This window comes from Orcinus orca, chromosome 12 (genome assembly GCF_937001465.1).
Source record: "Orcinus orca chromosome 12, mOrcOrc1.1, whole genome shotgun sequence".
Classification (NCBI taxonomy): domain Eukaryota; kingdom Metazoa; phylum Chordata; class Mammalia; order Artiodactyla; family Delphinidae; genus Orcinus; species Orcinus orca.
In genome coordinates, this window is record NC_064570.1 from 57,855,423 (window position 1) to 57,869,640 (window position 14,218).

At 44.5% G+C, this 14,218-nt stretch overlaps 1 protein-coding gene across 9 annotated transcripts in view; it reads left to right on the forward strand.

The window, feature by feature from the left end:
• The window catches only part of FAXC (failed axon connections homolog, metaxin like GST domain containing), an 88,242-nt gene that overhangs the window by 30,204 nt on the left and 43,820 nt on the right, over nucleotides 1-14,218 (forward strand). For all 9 annotated transcript variants that reach the window (XR_007470412.1, XR_007470413.1, XR_007470414.1 and 6 more), the window contains one exon: nucleotides 6,788-7,011. Coding sequence is in view for 4 of the 9 variants with exons in the window: in XM_033418787.2 (XP_033274678.1) it covers nucleotides 6,788-7,011 (224 nt within the window). In the remaining 5 variants the exon portion in view is untranslated. The remainder of the gene's footprint in view (nucleotides 1-6,787; nucleotides 7,012-14,218) is intronic.

Here is a 14,218-nt window from a genome sequence, read left to right on the forward strand (position 1 = left end):
TTTCCTAAACTTTCCAAACCTTTAGCCAACTTCTTGCTTTGGGGAGATCCCGAACAGGCTTTCCGGAGAGCTCTAAATCCCAGGAGAGAAAAGACACCCCCACCCCCACCCCCCGCCTCCCAGCCCCACACTGCCCGTGCAACCCATGGTAAGAAAATGTGTACCTGTGGAAACCAGGAGCCAGCATAGGGAACTGACCACAATATGTAAGAAAATATTACAAGTATGAGCTTTCCATGAGAGCTTGTTAAATTCTGACCATCAGCGTGCTCTAAGGTTGTGTTTGTACTTACAGAAGTGGAAGAAGTGGAATCAATTGTTTGACTCAGTTGATTCAATTATCTGGAGTTTTCAGATATGTTTATTTTAGTCTGAAACTTTAAAAATACTCCACTTCACATATGATTTTCTGAAAAGCAAAGACATTGGAAGGCTGTCATTATATAACATCACATAATTCTGAAGCTCTGAGTTAGGTCTGTTCAAATAAGCACACTCAGCTATAAAGTGGTTTTTCCTGAACTTGAAATCCATACACCTGCATTATGCAGCTATTATTGAAGATGAGGGAGATGGGTTTTCATTCCCTTTGTTCCACTGGATGCTCAAGTTAGATCTAATGCAGGGAAGCCAGTGTAAAAGCGAAGTCTGATTACTGGAACGAAATTGAGTTTTGGTAACAGAAGCTATAGCTGCTTCTGTGTGACTTACTGCCCCCTTGTGGACACTACTGAGTGTCTTGAGCGCCTTCCAACCCCATAGGGACGTGTGCAGGGCATCGTTGTCAAACTATCTACAGCCATAACAGTTTTACCCATAAAAATATAGGGGTTAGAATAGAGGATTCAAATTCATTTTTAGGTTGGCCATAATCTTTAAATTTTGATTTTGGCTTTTGGTGAATGGGAGAGTTGGGATGCTTTAATAAAATGACTTACCCAAGATCTCCTTCTCTAAAAGCCAGGAGACACTCTCTCCCTGATTACAGCTCAATTGATGTGGTCCCTTCTCCTTTCTTTTTTTGTCCCCCTCCACCCTTACTTTTAGATGTAGTGAGGACCCCTGTTTGGAGAGGCTAATCTAATGCCTGTGAAACGTGGTGAAATTACAGAAGCATATCACATGCTCTCGCACCCTTGAGCGTTTAGAGAACAAGTGAAAGATGGCAAGGATGTAGCATGACCCAGAAAAAGGCGTTCTCATGGTTGGGAAGGCCATATGCTAAGACTCATTTGTCAAACAGTAGTTTGCCATGGTTTGCAGTTTCTCACATGTGTACTAATAGTCACTTCTGCTATGGGCCAGGCCTCATGTTAGGTTATAATGAGGGATATTGTCATTAAAACGTCAGAGGTCTGCTTTTCTTTCCTGCCTTCCTAATCTGCTTTAAAAAGGTTTGAGCAGGGTTTACTCTTCTGTTCTAAGATAATCAATATTGAAAAAAGAAAAAACCTCTCTGACCTCATTTTGTAGGAGAGACCAGATACATCAGTTACGATAATGAAAGTGAGTATCAACTTCCTGAGAGAGGCTCTCAGAATGAGAAATTATTTTAATTGCTCCACCTGGTCTAGTTCCCAAATTGGCCTTCCCCGTCCTCTCCAGTTAATAATTCATGATGCCTTGTGCAGTGGGCCTCTTCCCAGTGGAGAGTGAAGAGGCAGATCCCAGAAGAGAATGGTGGCAGCCCCTTCTTCATTCTCCATAGACATCTCTCTTTCCATTTCTCTGTGTAAATATTGTCGGCCCTTAGAAGCACTACTTAGCAGAGGCTGGCTCAGAAGCGAAGGCTTTTCATTCAATCGATAATTCATTCTTTCAGCAAACTTAGTGAATGGATGACTACCCGTAGCTGGCACTGTGCTGGATGGGGACGGGGAAGCAAGGTGACGAGATGCCGTCCCTGTCCTCAGATGGCTCACGGGGGAGGTGGGCACCCAGCTTGCATAGTGGCCAGCGCCGGGGGAGCGTTTGAAGAACCGAGGCCAGGCAACCAGCATCTGCCGGAGCGATGAGGGGAAAGCTTCCTGAGGAGATGGTGCCACAGCAGAATCTAGGGCCGATCAGGGTGGCAGGCGAAGGGGCCAGGTGCGAGGGGAAGATGAGACACCCCAAGAAAGGGGTGTCTGGGGAGGCATGTGTAATTCTGTGTGGTGGGTGCACGGGAGGTGATGCAAGTGTTGGGGTCCGGCTGTGGGAGGGGTGGGAGGCTGGCGTGCCAAGCTAAGCAGCTATGGGGAGTTAATGGATGACTCTGAGAGGCAACGAGGTACCATTCGATTTGTGTTTTAGGAGGCTTTTTGTGGCTGCCTCGGGGGAAATGGATTTCTGGAGGGCCTTGAGGGGCTGTCAGGAGACCTGCAAGGAGGCCACTGCCCTCAGGGTTGAGCAGTGGTGCAGCCTGCACTGCAGTGTTAACTGAGTTGGAGAAAAGGGCAAAGCCACAGCGTGACTGGCTGTCAGGAGTGAGGCGTGGGGAGCGGTGAACAGGAACTCCTGGGGTTCTTTCTGGTTTGGGTGAAGAGTAGCAGAACTGGAGGAAAGGAAGAGGGTGAATCCAACTTTGGAAATGTTGGTTTTAGCTCCCGAGGCTCCTTCACATGGATCCGTGGACCTCAGGGCAGAGGTCTCATGGGCAGTCCTCACCCTATGAGTGACGTGTGAGAAGGTGGAAGGAATAAAGAGAAAAATCTTGGCAACATGGAAGAGGTGAGAGGAGAAGCAGTAGAGGCGTAAGCTAAGGGAGAATTCTAAGAGGATGATAGTGTTGGCTGCTGCAGAGAGTTCAAGAAAGATAAAGATGGAAAGAAAATGTATTTGAACTTTGCAGTAAGAAGGGATTGTTGACTTGGACGAGAGTGGTTTCGGTGGAGTGGTGGGGATGGAAGACCCACCACGTGGAGAGTTTTCAGGAAGCTTGGGTGTGGGAGGACATGGATTAGTGGTTGTTATGGTATGGAAGCATGCATGAGTGATGTCTTTGACCTGTAGAAGTTGACCTGACATTGTCGTTTATACACACTTTATGGGACTTGACCCTGGAAGAGCCTGCCTGGCCCTCATTTGCTTCTCTTCCCTGATACTGGTCTGTAATTTGGGGCACAGGGAGTGAAAGAGAGGAAAGAAATAGAGAGCAGGGTGGGAAAGAGAAGGGAAGAAGGCCAGACAGTTTCTGAGGTTACTTTTAGCTGCAAAATTCTGAATCAACCCAGTGTTTCTTCTCTGCCCTGCATCCGACCTGCTAACGCAGGTGGAGAACCTTACACCATTGCATCGGGGCCGGGAGGCGTTTCTCGTCCCTGCTCAGCTGTGTGGCCCGGACAGCAGCTGCCTCCTCCCTTCCCGCCTGCTCCTCTAACCTGTTGGTCTTCTCAGACTCTCTTCTCAGTGCTCCGTCCTCGTCTTCTGCCTGCGCCCTCATTTCCTGCTCTCAGAGGAGACCAAGTTCATCAGGCGGGAACCTGGAACCTCTCTGCAGCCCCTCACATCTCCATCTCACAGAGAGTGGTGTCCCTACTTCTCTCCAAGCTGGCCCTTCTAGCCTGGCCTTCTGGTCTTCTCACTTACCCTTGAACTAGGTTTCTCCCAAACCACTCCTTACCCTAGAAACTTTCTTAGGCGACCTCAGCTCCTCTCACAGCCTTGAAACTGCCACCACCATGCCCCTGCCCATAAATTCTTTCTCTTGAGTCTAAACCTATCTTGTGAATTCGCAACCTTCGGGACATCCTCCCTTGGAGGTTCCATGGAACCTTCAGATGCAACAGGTTAATTCATCTTTGGTCACCTAAATCTGTCCCACCTCGTGTATGCTGGTACTGGTTACCATCCACTCCAACCATCAGCCTGGGAGATGACTTCCTCTGTGGTTTCTCCACTTCCGGTCCTTTCCTCACCTTGCCACACATCTGATTATGTTTCTCGTCTGCTTAAAACCTTTTGGTGGTTAAACTTTGCTTTCTGTATAAATCTTAGCACCCTTTGCATCAGACCCCTCCTGACCCAATTCTTGCCCACCCTTCTAGCTTCAACTCTTACAAGCTCCCTCAGGCATCCCGGACCCCGCCCGCCCGTCCTGAAGTTCTTGCAGTTCATAGAGCAGCCAGGGCTCTTCGTGCACATGCCTCTGCCTCTGCTTCATGCTGGTGAACTTCTGCTCATTCTTCAAGATCAGTTGTGCTTGTGATAAAGCCCGTGCAATTTGTCTACAAAGAATGTAATCTTTTTCACATCAACCTGTCCGTTTAGAGCCACCATATTCCTCATTTTTATGCTTTAGATGCTTCCTGGATGCTATCATTACCTGGTCATACTTAACTTAGGATAATTTAGTTTTATTCTCAGATCACTGACTTCCAAAATAATCAAGGATGGTAGAGGCCTTTTATTGTGAATTTAGATCTAGTACAGTTAGAATCAAAGTGCTGATTATTCCGAAGAAATTTGAAAATTGACACCCTCATGACTGCAGGTATAAAAAGAAGAGGAAATAGAAAAGTGTTTTGTTTGCATGTGTATAAAGAATCTATTAGAATAAATGAAATCTTTTATATATTAATTAATATATAAAATATACACATTAATATTAACATATAAAATATACATATTAATATAAATACATAAAATATATACATTAATATTAATTAATATCAACATATAAAATATACATACTAATATTAATTAATATTAATACACACATTAATATTAATTAATATTAATATATAAGATACATATTAATATTAATTACACATTAATTAACATATTAATTAATCACCATTGCAATATACTTTTTCTACATATTAATTAATCTACATATTAATCACCATTGCAATGTACTTTTTCCTCTTTTCAGTCAAAATTTCTTTCCTCCTCAATACTTTATTTTGAGATCCTTACAAAAAGAGGTACACAAATATTTCTAACAAGATTTGTAAGCATCTTTTAAAAAGCTAATAAAGAAGAGTTGTGGTTGTAGTACAGAGTATGTTGGAATTGGTTGTGGGACTTTTCAGTAAAAATCAGGAAGGCTTCAAAAGATGAGAGAAATCTTTTTTTTTTTCTTCTTATTTTCATACTCAGGAAAGAGCACTGAAAAGAATAGAACTATATAAAATGATCAACATTTCAGGGCCTTATTTTCCGCTTTTGTTTCTTTTTCTTGAGGTGGAAAGTAGCTACAGTTGGCTATCAACCCTTGCGTTCTCTCTGTAAAAAATATTTTCTTTCCTCTGATGTTTTCCAAGTGACCATTACTGCTGTATCAACCAACAGTGGGAGTAGGGATGACTCCAGTACAGCTTTTATTGCTCACTGTGAGGAAAAGCTAAAACATCTTCTGCCTGTACGCCTACAGCTACGTTTTTCTTAGCCTTCAGTAGGAAAACCTTTTAATTTCTATCTACCAACACTATGAACCATAAAAACATTCCTACGATTGCCCAGGTTCAGAGAACAAACTCAGCAAAGGCCTGGGTATTGCAACCAGCATAGCACATGAGCAGTGAATAGCTGCTTAGCTGTACACGCATACTACGCAGGAGCCCCTGGACGGGTGGGTGTTTGCCATGAGCACCACCCAGATGGGAAGACTGATCCAACCAAGTTCCTTTGGTGTTCATGCGCACTCTAGGGTCCTGGAGAGCAAACCGAAGCAGAGAGCTGCCTTTCTGGAGAATGAATCATTTATGTACTATTTATAATTTATATGGTTATAGTAAACATAGACGGCTATACCTATTCCCTGATCCTGTCAAAAAGGCAAAAAGATTTCTCTTTAAAAAATCCTTTCATATCAGGAAATATAAAATGCATACACAAAGTGTATAAGATAAAAATGTGCAGCTTAATTAATTAACACAGAGCATAAAAAAGAATAATGCCATTTGCAGTAACATGGACGGACCTAGAGATTATCACACCAAGTGAACTAAACCAGACACAGAAAGACAAGTATCATATGATATCGCTTATATGTGAAATCTAAAAAAAATGATACAAATGAACTTATTTACAAAACAGAAATAGACTCACAGACATAGAAAACAAATTTATGATTATCAAAGGGGAGGAGGGATAAATTAGGAGTTTGGGATTAAAATACACACACTACTATATATAAAATAGATAACCAACAAGGACCCACTGTATAGCACAGGGAACTAAATTCAATATCTTGTAATAACCTATAATGGAAGAGAATGTAAAAAAAGAATACGTGTATATAAGTATATATATATATATATTTATAAAACTGAATCGCTTTGCTGTACACCTGAAACTAACACAACATTGTAAATCACTGTAAAAATTAAAAAAAAAAAACCCACAGAGCACAGACCTTTGTAACCATTACTTTGATCAAGAAAGAATGAAGCCAGCACCCCAGTCCTTGCTGCCTCCTTCCCGATGCCCCCCACCCCGCCACGTAGGTACTCACTGTCTTGTCTAAAAGCCTTTTAAAGTGGGTGTCTACTTGTTTTCTGTGGGGCTGGCTGAGAGAAAGCAGAAGCATGGCCTTGGGGGCTGGGGGATCTGTGGGCAGCTGCAGTTTGGTGGGATGGTAGCATGGCAAGCTATCTGCGTTTGTCACTGTTTCTCCCTCAGGCCCTAAGTCCAGGCATGGACTAGAGTCTGTTGTAATATCTGCCGTGCAGACTGCTCTTTGGAAAAGCTGCAATGATTCAGTCCTCCAGAGTGTGCTAAATTCCCAACCCCTCACTGGAACTTGACTCTGTGGACCTGCTATATATCTAACGCACAGTAGTAACTTGTTTCCACGCAATTGCAGGACCTTAGCTTATTGCCAGTGGGTGGACAATCTCAATGAGACCCGGAAGATGCTCTCTCTTAGTGGTGGCGGTCCCTTCAGTAACCTGCTGAGGTGGGTCGTGTGCCACATAACGAAAGGAATCGTGAAACGCGAGATGCACGGCCACGGCATTGGCCGCTTCTCAGAGGAAGAGATTTACATGCTGATGGAGAAGGACATGCGGTCTTTAGCAGGGCTTCTGGGTAACGTACCATGTCTTCTATTCTATATTTTCTATCCTTACTTTTTGCATGATTAGTAAAGCACTGTTAGTTTACTGACTTAAAGTTTTATTTTTGTTCGTTTCTTTGCTTCCACATGTAGGTTGCAGTCGCACCATTTAATCAAGTCCCCTAATTTTCAGGAGCACATGTCTCTCTCTCTTTTTTTTTTTTTTTGTGGTATGCGGGCCTCTCACTGTTGTGGCCTCTCCCATTGCGGAGCAGAGGCTCCGGACGTGCAGGCTCAGCGGCCATGGCTCACGGGCCCAGCCGCTCCGCGGCATGTGGGATCCTCCTGGACCAGGGCACGAACCCGTGTCCCCTGCATCGGCAGGCGGACTCTCAACCACTGCGCCACCAGGGAAGCCCACTTGTCTCTCTTTTTAATCACTAGAGCATGACTGTTTCTAGTGTAGCGTGGCCTCGTGTAAAGAGAACGTGGAACATGGTGTAGCATTACTAACTAGCTGTAAGTGATGCTGGCATTTCTGAATGTGTCGTGAGCCAAGGGGGATTTTGAGCAAGGAAGCTCTTCTATTTATAAACAGGTCAGGGTAAAAGGCTGTTTATAAACACATCTGCTCAGAAGATGCGACTGGGTACTGCCAACATCAAGCTAAGAGAGATGCTGACCCAGCCCGAGTTCACGTGCAACATTTGACATTTTCTTACCTCTTTCATTTCCCTTTGTAATCCGAGTCCTCCTCTTATTAGCATGTTTTAACTCTTCCGATTTTGTATTTACTGCACCCAGTGGGTTTAGCTTGTTGGGAAGCCTCTCAGAGAGAAGCACAGAGCGGCCTCTGTTCGTGGGTGGGTGAGGGTGCTTAGCCGAGGGACACTCCCTTGCTCACCTGGTCGGCTGGAGGTGGCTGGGCTGATGTGACTTTGTACTGGACAGAGTTTGCGTCTCAGCTCTGACAGGTCACAAGCAGATCATTCGAATTCAGGAGCTTCAGTGTGTGGAATGACGGCCTCTCCTGGGAACAACTAACGTGTACAGAGCCAAGGTCATAGGACCTAGTCTTTCGGGGCTGCTGGTTTTGTCTGGGGACAGTGGGTTTTCACTGACCCTCTCTCAGTACCCTCATTATCCATTCTGGAGCACACTGGGTACTTCACCTCCTCCAGGAAGTGGGGTTTGGGATTTGTTTTGTTGAAACCTACCTGGTGCCGAGGAACGGGGGGCTGTGCTGGGTGTAACGACCCCTGTGCAGGGTGGCCCACTCTCATGGGCTTCTTCATGCTCTTCGCTCCACTTCCTGGACCTGGAGTCCTCCCCTGAACATGGCATGCAGGGGGAGAGCCCAACAGGGCATCCAGCTCTTGGCCAGCCTTGTCATGTGGGGGGTTTGATGCCGCTGGGCTCCTGCTCAAAATAGACACTCAGGAGCCCTGCCTGGCTTGGAGGTTGATGCTGTCTGGACCTCCTGGTGCTTTGCCTCCCTGGGCCCAAGTGGGCCTGCCTGATGTAGGTATGAATGGAATTTGCCTCGAGTTTGCCTCGTTCCTTTGGAAACTTAGTATCAGACTCTCGGCCTCACACAGAGCAGGTGCACAGAGGGCCATTTCCTCCTAGCAGTGGCTCTATCTGCTCCTGGCTTCCTTCCCAACTCACGCTGTTGGGAAGCCCAGAAAGCCAGGAGTGGAGACCCTGAAGTGATGACAGCTCATCTCTAACAACAGTGTTCGTTCCTTAACTAGAGTGGGGTGATCGTCTCCCTTCTATAGAGCATTTTTGGTTGGGAGAACCTGGGGGCAGGGTGATAGCAATAATAACGATAACGCCAGTGTCCCTCTGGTATTTAAAGACTCAGAAGAATGCTTCCACCCCAGTGATGGTGAGATGGGAGACAAGTGAATCACTGATGGCTAGGCTGTCAGTGGCAAGTATTCACAACAGCATCCCAAGTCCGGTGATTTTCTAGGATGAGAAACTGAGTGGGTTACTTGCAAAGCTGGATTTTACTAGAGTTATATTCTGTACGGGGGCCCAGGGAGCAGTCTAGCTTTGAACTCTATCACAGGAGAAGCACTTTTTCTGCATTTGGGGAGGGAGAGGCTCTGGGGCTGAACATCATAGTTTTTCTTACTAAATGAGGCAGAAAGCAGCTATTTCTCCCTTCACCCAGGGTTATAGCTTACTTTTTTTTTTTTTTTTTTTTTTTGCGGTACGCGGGCCTCTCACTGCTGTGGCCTTTCCCGTTGCGGAGCACAGGCTCCGGACGCGCAGGCTCAGCGGCCATGGCTCAGCTGCTCCACGGCATGTGGGATCTTCCCGGACCGGGGCACGAACCCGTGTCCCCTGCATCGGCAGGCGGACTCTCAACCACTGCGCCACCAGGGAAGCCCTGTATAGCTTACTTTTAATGTCCAGCTGCCTAAGAGACTCAAAATGCAAAATGACTTTTTATTGAATTATTTCAAGATTTGGGGAAATTGTCCAGGGATGTATTTGACTCATTAGGATAAATTAGTTATTGCTGTTTCAGTTCAACTGACTTCAGTGATTTGACACCTTCTGTGTGCCGGGAGCTGGGAGATTGATTACAAAGATGAGTTAGAGCTTGTTCCTACTCTCAAGTGCCTATAGTCGAGTGGGAGGGATGAACCTATAAGCCAGGAGCAGGCAAATTACAGCCCGTAGCTGGTGACCTATTGTTGTTGTTGTTTTGTTTTTTTAAATGGCCTGTGAGCTAAGAATCATTTTTACATTATTACAATGTAAGGAAAAAATCCAACAGAGATCAAATGTGGCCTGGATAGTATCTACAGTTTTTACGATCTGACCCTCCATTGAAGAAGTGGTTACCACGCACAAGTGCACGAGTCGGGCTGCGGTAGGGCCCGTGATAGAGGTCTGTGCTCCCAGGGGCAAAGAGGCAGGAGGACCGTGCAGGGCTCTAGGAGAGGTGGCAGCAACTGTGTTGGCTCAAGAAAGTAAACAATTGTCCCCATGCAGAAAATAAGGAAGGGTCTCCCAGGCAAATCACGAGAAAAGGAGTCCTGGGTGAGGGGCATTTTGGGATCATGGTTGAAATGAAGATCAAAAGGTAGTTGGGGCCATATTATAAAGGGTAATAATTATCATGCTCAGAGATGTATACTTTATCATACAAGAAACACGGAGGTGGGAGAGCCTGACAACATAGTTGGACAACATGAAAAAATGATATCTTCATGTCGGAAAGGAGGAGTCAGAATTATTATTTACTGAAATTAAGAGATTAAGTAGCTAAAATAATGGAGAATCAACTAAAGTTATAACAGCTAATGGGAGTGTCCAGTAAGTCTGCAAAGGTTACAAGCATGCAGACATCTATAGTTTTCTTGAGTACGCCAAATAAGCAATTAGAAAATATAATTTAAAAAATCCATTCACAATGGCAATAAAATTTCAAATATTAGAAATAGAATTTGTCAGAAATATTTAGTATCTAGAGAAATAAAAATAAACAATCCTAATAAGAGAGAGAAGGATTTTTAGAAAATGGAGGGTGTACCTTGATTGACTGATTGATTGACTCATTCGAGAGTGATGACCCGAGAGCCAGAGGCAAACCCCAGCTTCCTCACTAACTAGCTCTGAGACCCGGGGCACATTTCTTAACTTCTCTAGGCCTCAGTTTCCTTATGTTTGAAATGGGGACAATCACCACGAGAAGAAAAGTAATACATGTAAAGTGCTCAGAACGGTGCGTGGCATGTTGGAAGCAATTAAACAGCAAGCAAGTTAAAGTACAAGGAGAAGAGGAAATTCAGGAAGGAGAGGTTCAAGGTGCTGTGAGAGCTGATAAGGGGGTCGCCTAGTGGTCAGTGCCAGTCCCTGTTTAGTTCTGCGTAGTCCCCTGACCCCTCTTTTACTTTTTTAAATAAATTTATTTATTTATGGCTGAGTTGGGTCTTTGTTGCTGCGTGTGGGCTTTCTCTAGTTGTGGTGAGCGTGGGCTACTCTTCCTTGCGGTGTGCAGGCTTCTCATTGCGGTGGCTTCTCTTGATTCGGAGCACGGGCTCTAGGTGCATGGGCTTCAGTAGTTGTAGCATGTGGGCTCAGTAGTTGTGGCTCACGGGCTCTAGAGCGCAGGCTCAGTAGTTGTGGCCCATGGGCTTAGTTGCTCCGCAGCATGTGGGATCTTCCTGGACCAGGGCTTGAACCCGTGTCCCCTGCATTGGCAGGCAGATTCTTAACCACTGCGCCACCAGGGAAGCCCGACCCCTCTGTTTAAAGCAGAGATACCCTCCACGTAGTAGGTGCTTGATTGTCACCTCAGGCAAGAAGGGCACACGTTGTCTATTTCCATCCTCCGCCCCAAAGGGTAAGAGTCTGTAGAGAATGAAAGATGTAAAAATTAAAAACAAATGTTAGGTTTTGGGAAGCAGTGTGGGTGGAGGCAGGCAGCCTTGTGGCCGCACAGGAGGGAGTTCTGGAGTCAGATCCCTGGGCTCAGACCTTGGGCTCCACCACTTGCCAGCTGTGCAACTTCACATGAATAACTTGTTTTTTTCACCTGTAAAATGGGGGTCGGAAGCTAGAGAGTGTGAGGACTAAAGGTGCTAATTTATGCAATATACCTACTACAGTGTCTGGCACATAATAAATGCCAAATAAGTATTAGCTATGACCATTATCACTTTTACAGATTTTGTATGTAATACAAGTTCACTAGGAACATTGTTTTCTGGGGAAAAAAATGTTTGTGAAGAAAATCTTTTTTCTGATTTTTAAATTTATTAGTTAATTATAGAAATTTGAGGGACTTCCCTGGTGGTGCAGTGGTTAAGAATCTGCCTGCCAGTGCAGGGGACACAGGTTCAAGCCCTGGTCCAGGAAGATCCCACATGCCGCAGAGCAACGAAGTCCGTGTGCCACAACTACTGAGCCTGCACTCTAGAGCCCACGAGCCACAACTACTGAAGCCCACGTGATACAACTACTGAAGCCCGCATGCCTAGAACCTGTGCTCCACAAGAGAAGCCACCGCAGTGAGAAGCCCGCACACCGCAATGAAGAGGAGCCCATGTTCACGGCAACTAGAGAAAGCCCGCGCGTAGCAATGAAGACCCAACGCAGCCAAAAATAAATAAATAAATAATAAATTTTTAACAAAAAAGTTTTTAAAAATATCAGAAAAGTATTTAAAAAAAAGAAATTTGGTAAGGTTCAGAAAAGCATAGAGACGGAAGATTAAGTCCTTAATCTTATAATGTACTGCTAACCACAGTTACCATTTTGGTGTGTATCTTTCCAATATTTTTATGCATAATTTTGAATCTTATATATGATTACCTGTATTATATATGTGTGTGTATTTGTGTACACACACATATATAATCTTCCAACCTGTCTTTTCCCTGTTTAATATATTGCACATATTTTCCTCTATTATTAAGTATTCTATACCATGCAATTCCGTGTGACTGGTATCACATTTGATGCCATAAAAGCTGACTAAGATTCATCAGTAAAACTCTGTTTTGCGCTCTGCCTCGCTCATATTTCTGTCCTATTATTAATCCTGAGTCTACAGGTATGCACATGAAGTGGAAGGAAAATAAGACAGCATGAACATAAGAAATACGTAGCTGTATCCCTCATTAGCATAGAGATCCCCAGCTGTGGCCATTAGAGGTGAGATTAAAGTAAGAATAGAGGATGGAATCTGGTATAAAGAAACAGCACCCCTTTGGCTGATGAGGAAACCGAGGCACAGGAAGGTTGAGTGACTTGTCCACAGCTGCGCCAGTCGTAGAAAGTGGAGGCAGGAATCAAATCCAGGCTGTCTGACTCTAGTCCCCTGCTATTTCCTGGCCCAACAGCTGCCCTGCAGTTCCTTGGGAGCTGAGACTTAAAGTGGAGTGTGTGTTATGTTATGTCAGGATGACTCCTTTAGAGCATTGTCTGAAGTTGCCAGAACTTTAACTGGCAAGTTAAAATGTCATCTCCAAGGTACAAGCTGTTTTATGATGCTGATCTTGGAGGCTGGGAGCAGCACAAACTATGGAGTCTCATCATTGATGTCTATTTCCTGGGCTTTGTGAGTTGAAGTCACCCCCATCCTGAGGAGGCTGGCTCCCAACAGAGATGTGTTAAAACTCCAGGCTGAAGTGTACAAGTACTTGAGGAGAAAAGGTCTCTTTTTTAGGAGCTGTTATTGAAAGAGTCAAGTAATAAGGTGGAATTTGTAAATGAAAGTGAGAAAAACAAGCTGATTCCCAGCCAATTATACTTGATTAATATAAAGTGAAATGCACTTTCCCCTCCTGGTCTGAAGCCTTTTGTTGAGTCATGAAAATGGCTTGGGGAGTCTTTACTTTTCAGAGTCTTTGTTGCCATTGGGTTGGCACATGTCAAAGAGCCAAATCTGGGCTTCCCTGGTGGCGCAGTGGTTGAGAGTCCGCCTGCTGATGCAGGGGGCGTGGGTTCATGTCCCTGTCCGGGAGGATCCCGCGTGCCGCGGAGCGGCTGGGCCCGTGAGCCATGGCCGCTGGACCTGCGCGTCCGGAGCCTGTGCTCCGTGGAGGGAGAGGCCACAGCGGTGAGAGGCTGCGTACTGCAAAAAAAAAAAAAAAAAAAAAAAAAGAGCCAAATCTATTGGTTATTTTAATAAACACCAATGTGTGATCTTGGCTATCTATTAAAGAGGAAAGGGATGCAAAGTAGTGCTTCCTTTCAAAGGCAGCAAAGTGAGTCACTTGCCACATGTGCTTCATGTCACCCTTTTCAGTGTGTATAGTTACAATGTGGTATAATTTTTCAGAATGATTGTATTTTGCTATTGAACTGAAAAATAAAATCATTTAAAATTTATTTATTTGTTTATTTTTCAGGTTGTAAATAATTTCATTTTTTAAATGCATAGATATTCAACTGATCACTTAGTTCTTTAGTTAAATAATATATAGAAGATTAAAACTGGCTTTGTGATTAGTAATAGAAAATCTCTAGCCCATTTTTAATCAGAAATGCCTTTGGGGTTCCATCCCTCCAGACTGAAAAACCTTGCTATGGAGCAGAAGTGGTGATGTGGTATATTAACTTTGTACCCTGCAACTTTACCGAATTCACTGGTGAACTCTAGTAGTTTTCTGGTGGCATCTTTAGGATTTTCCATGTATAATATCATGTCATCTGCAGACAGTGACAGTTTTACTTCTTCCTTTCCAATTTGGATTTCTTTTATTTCTTTTT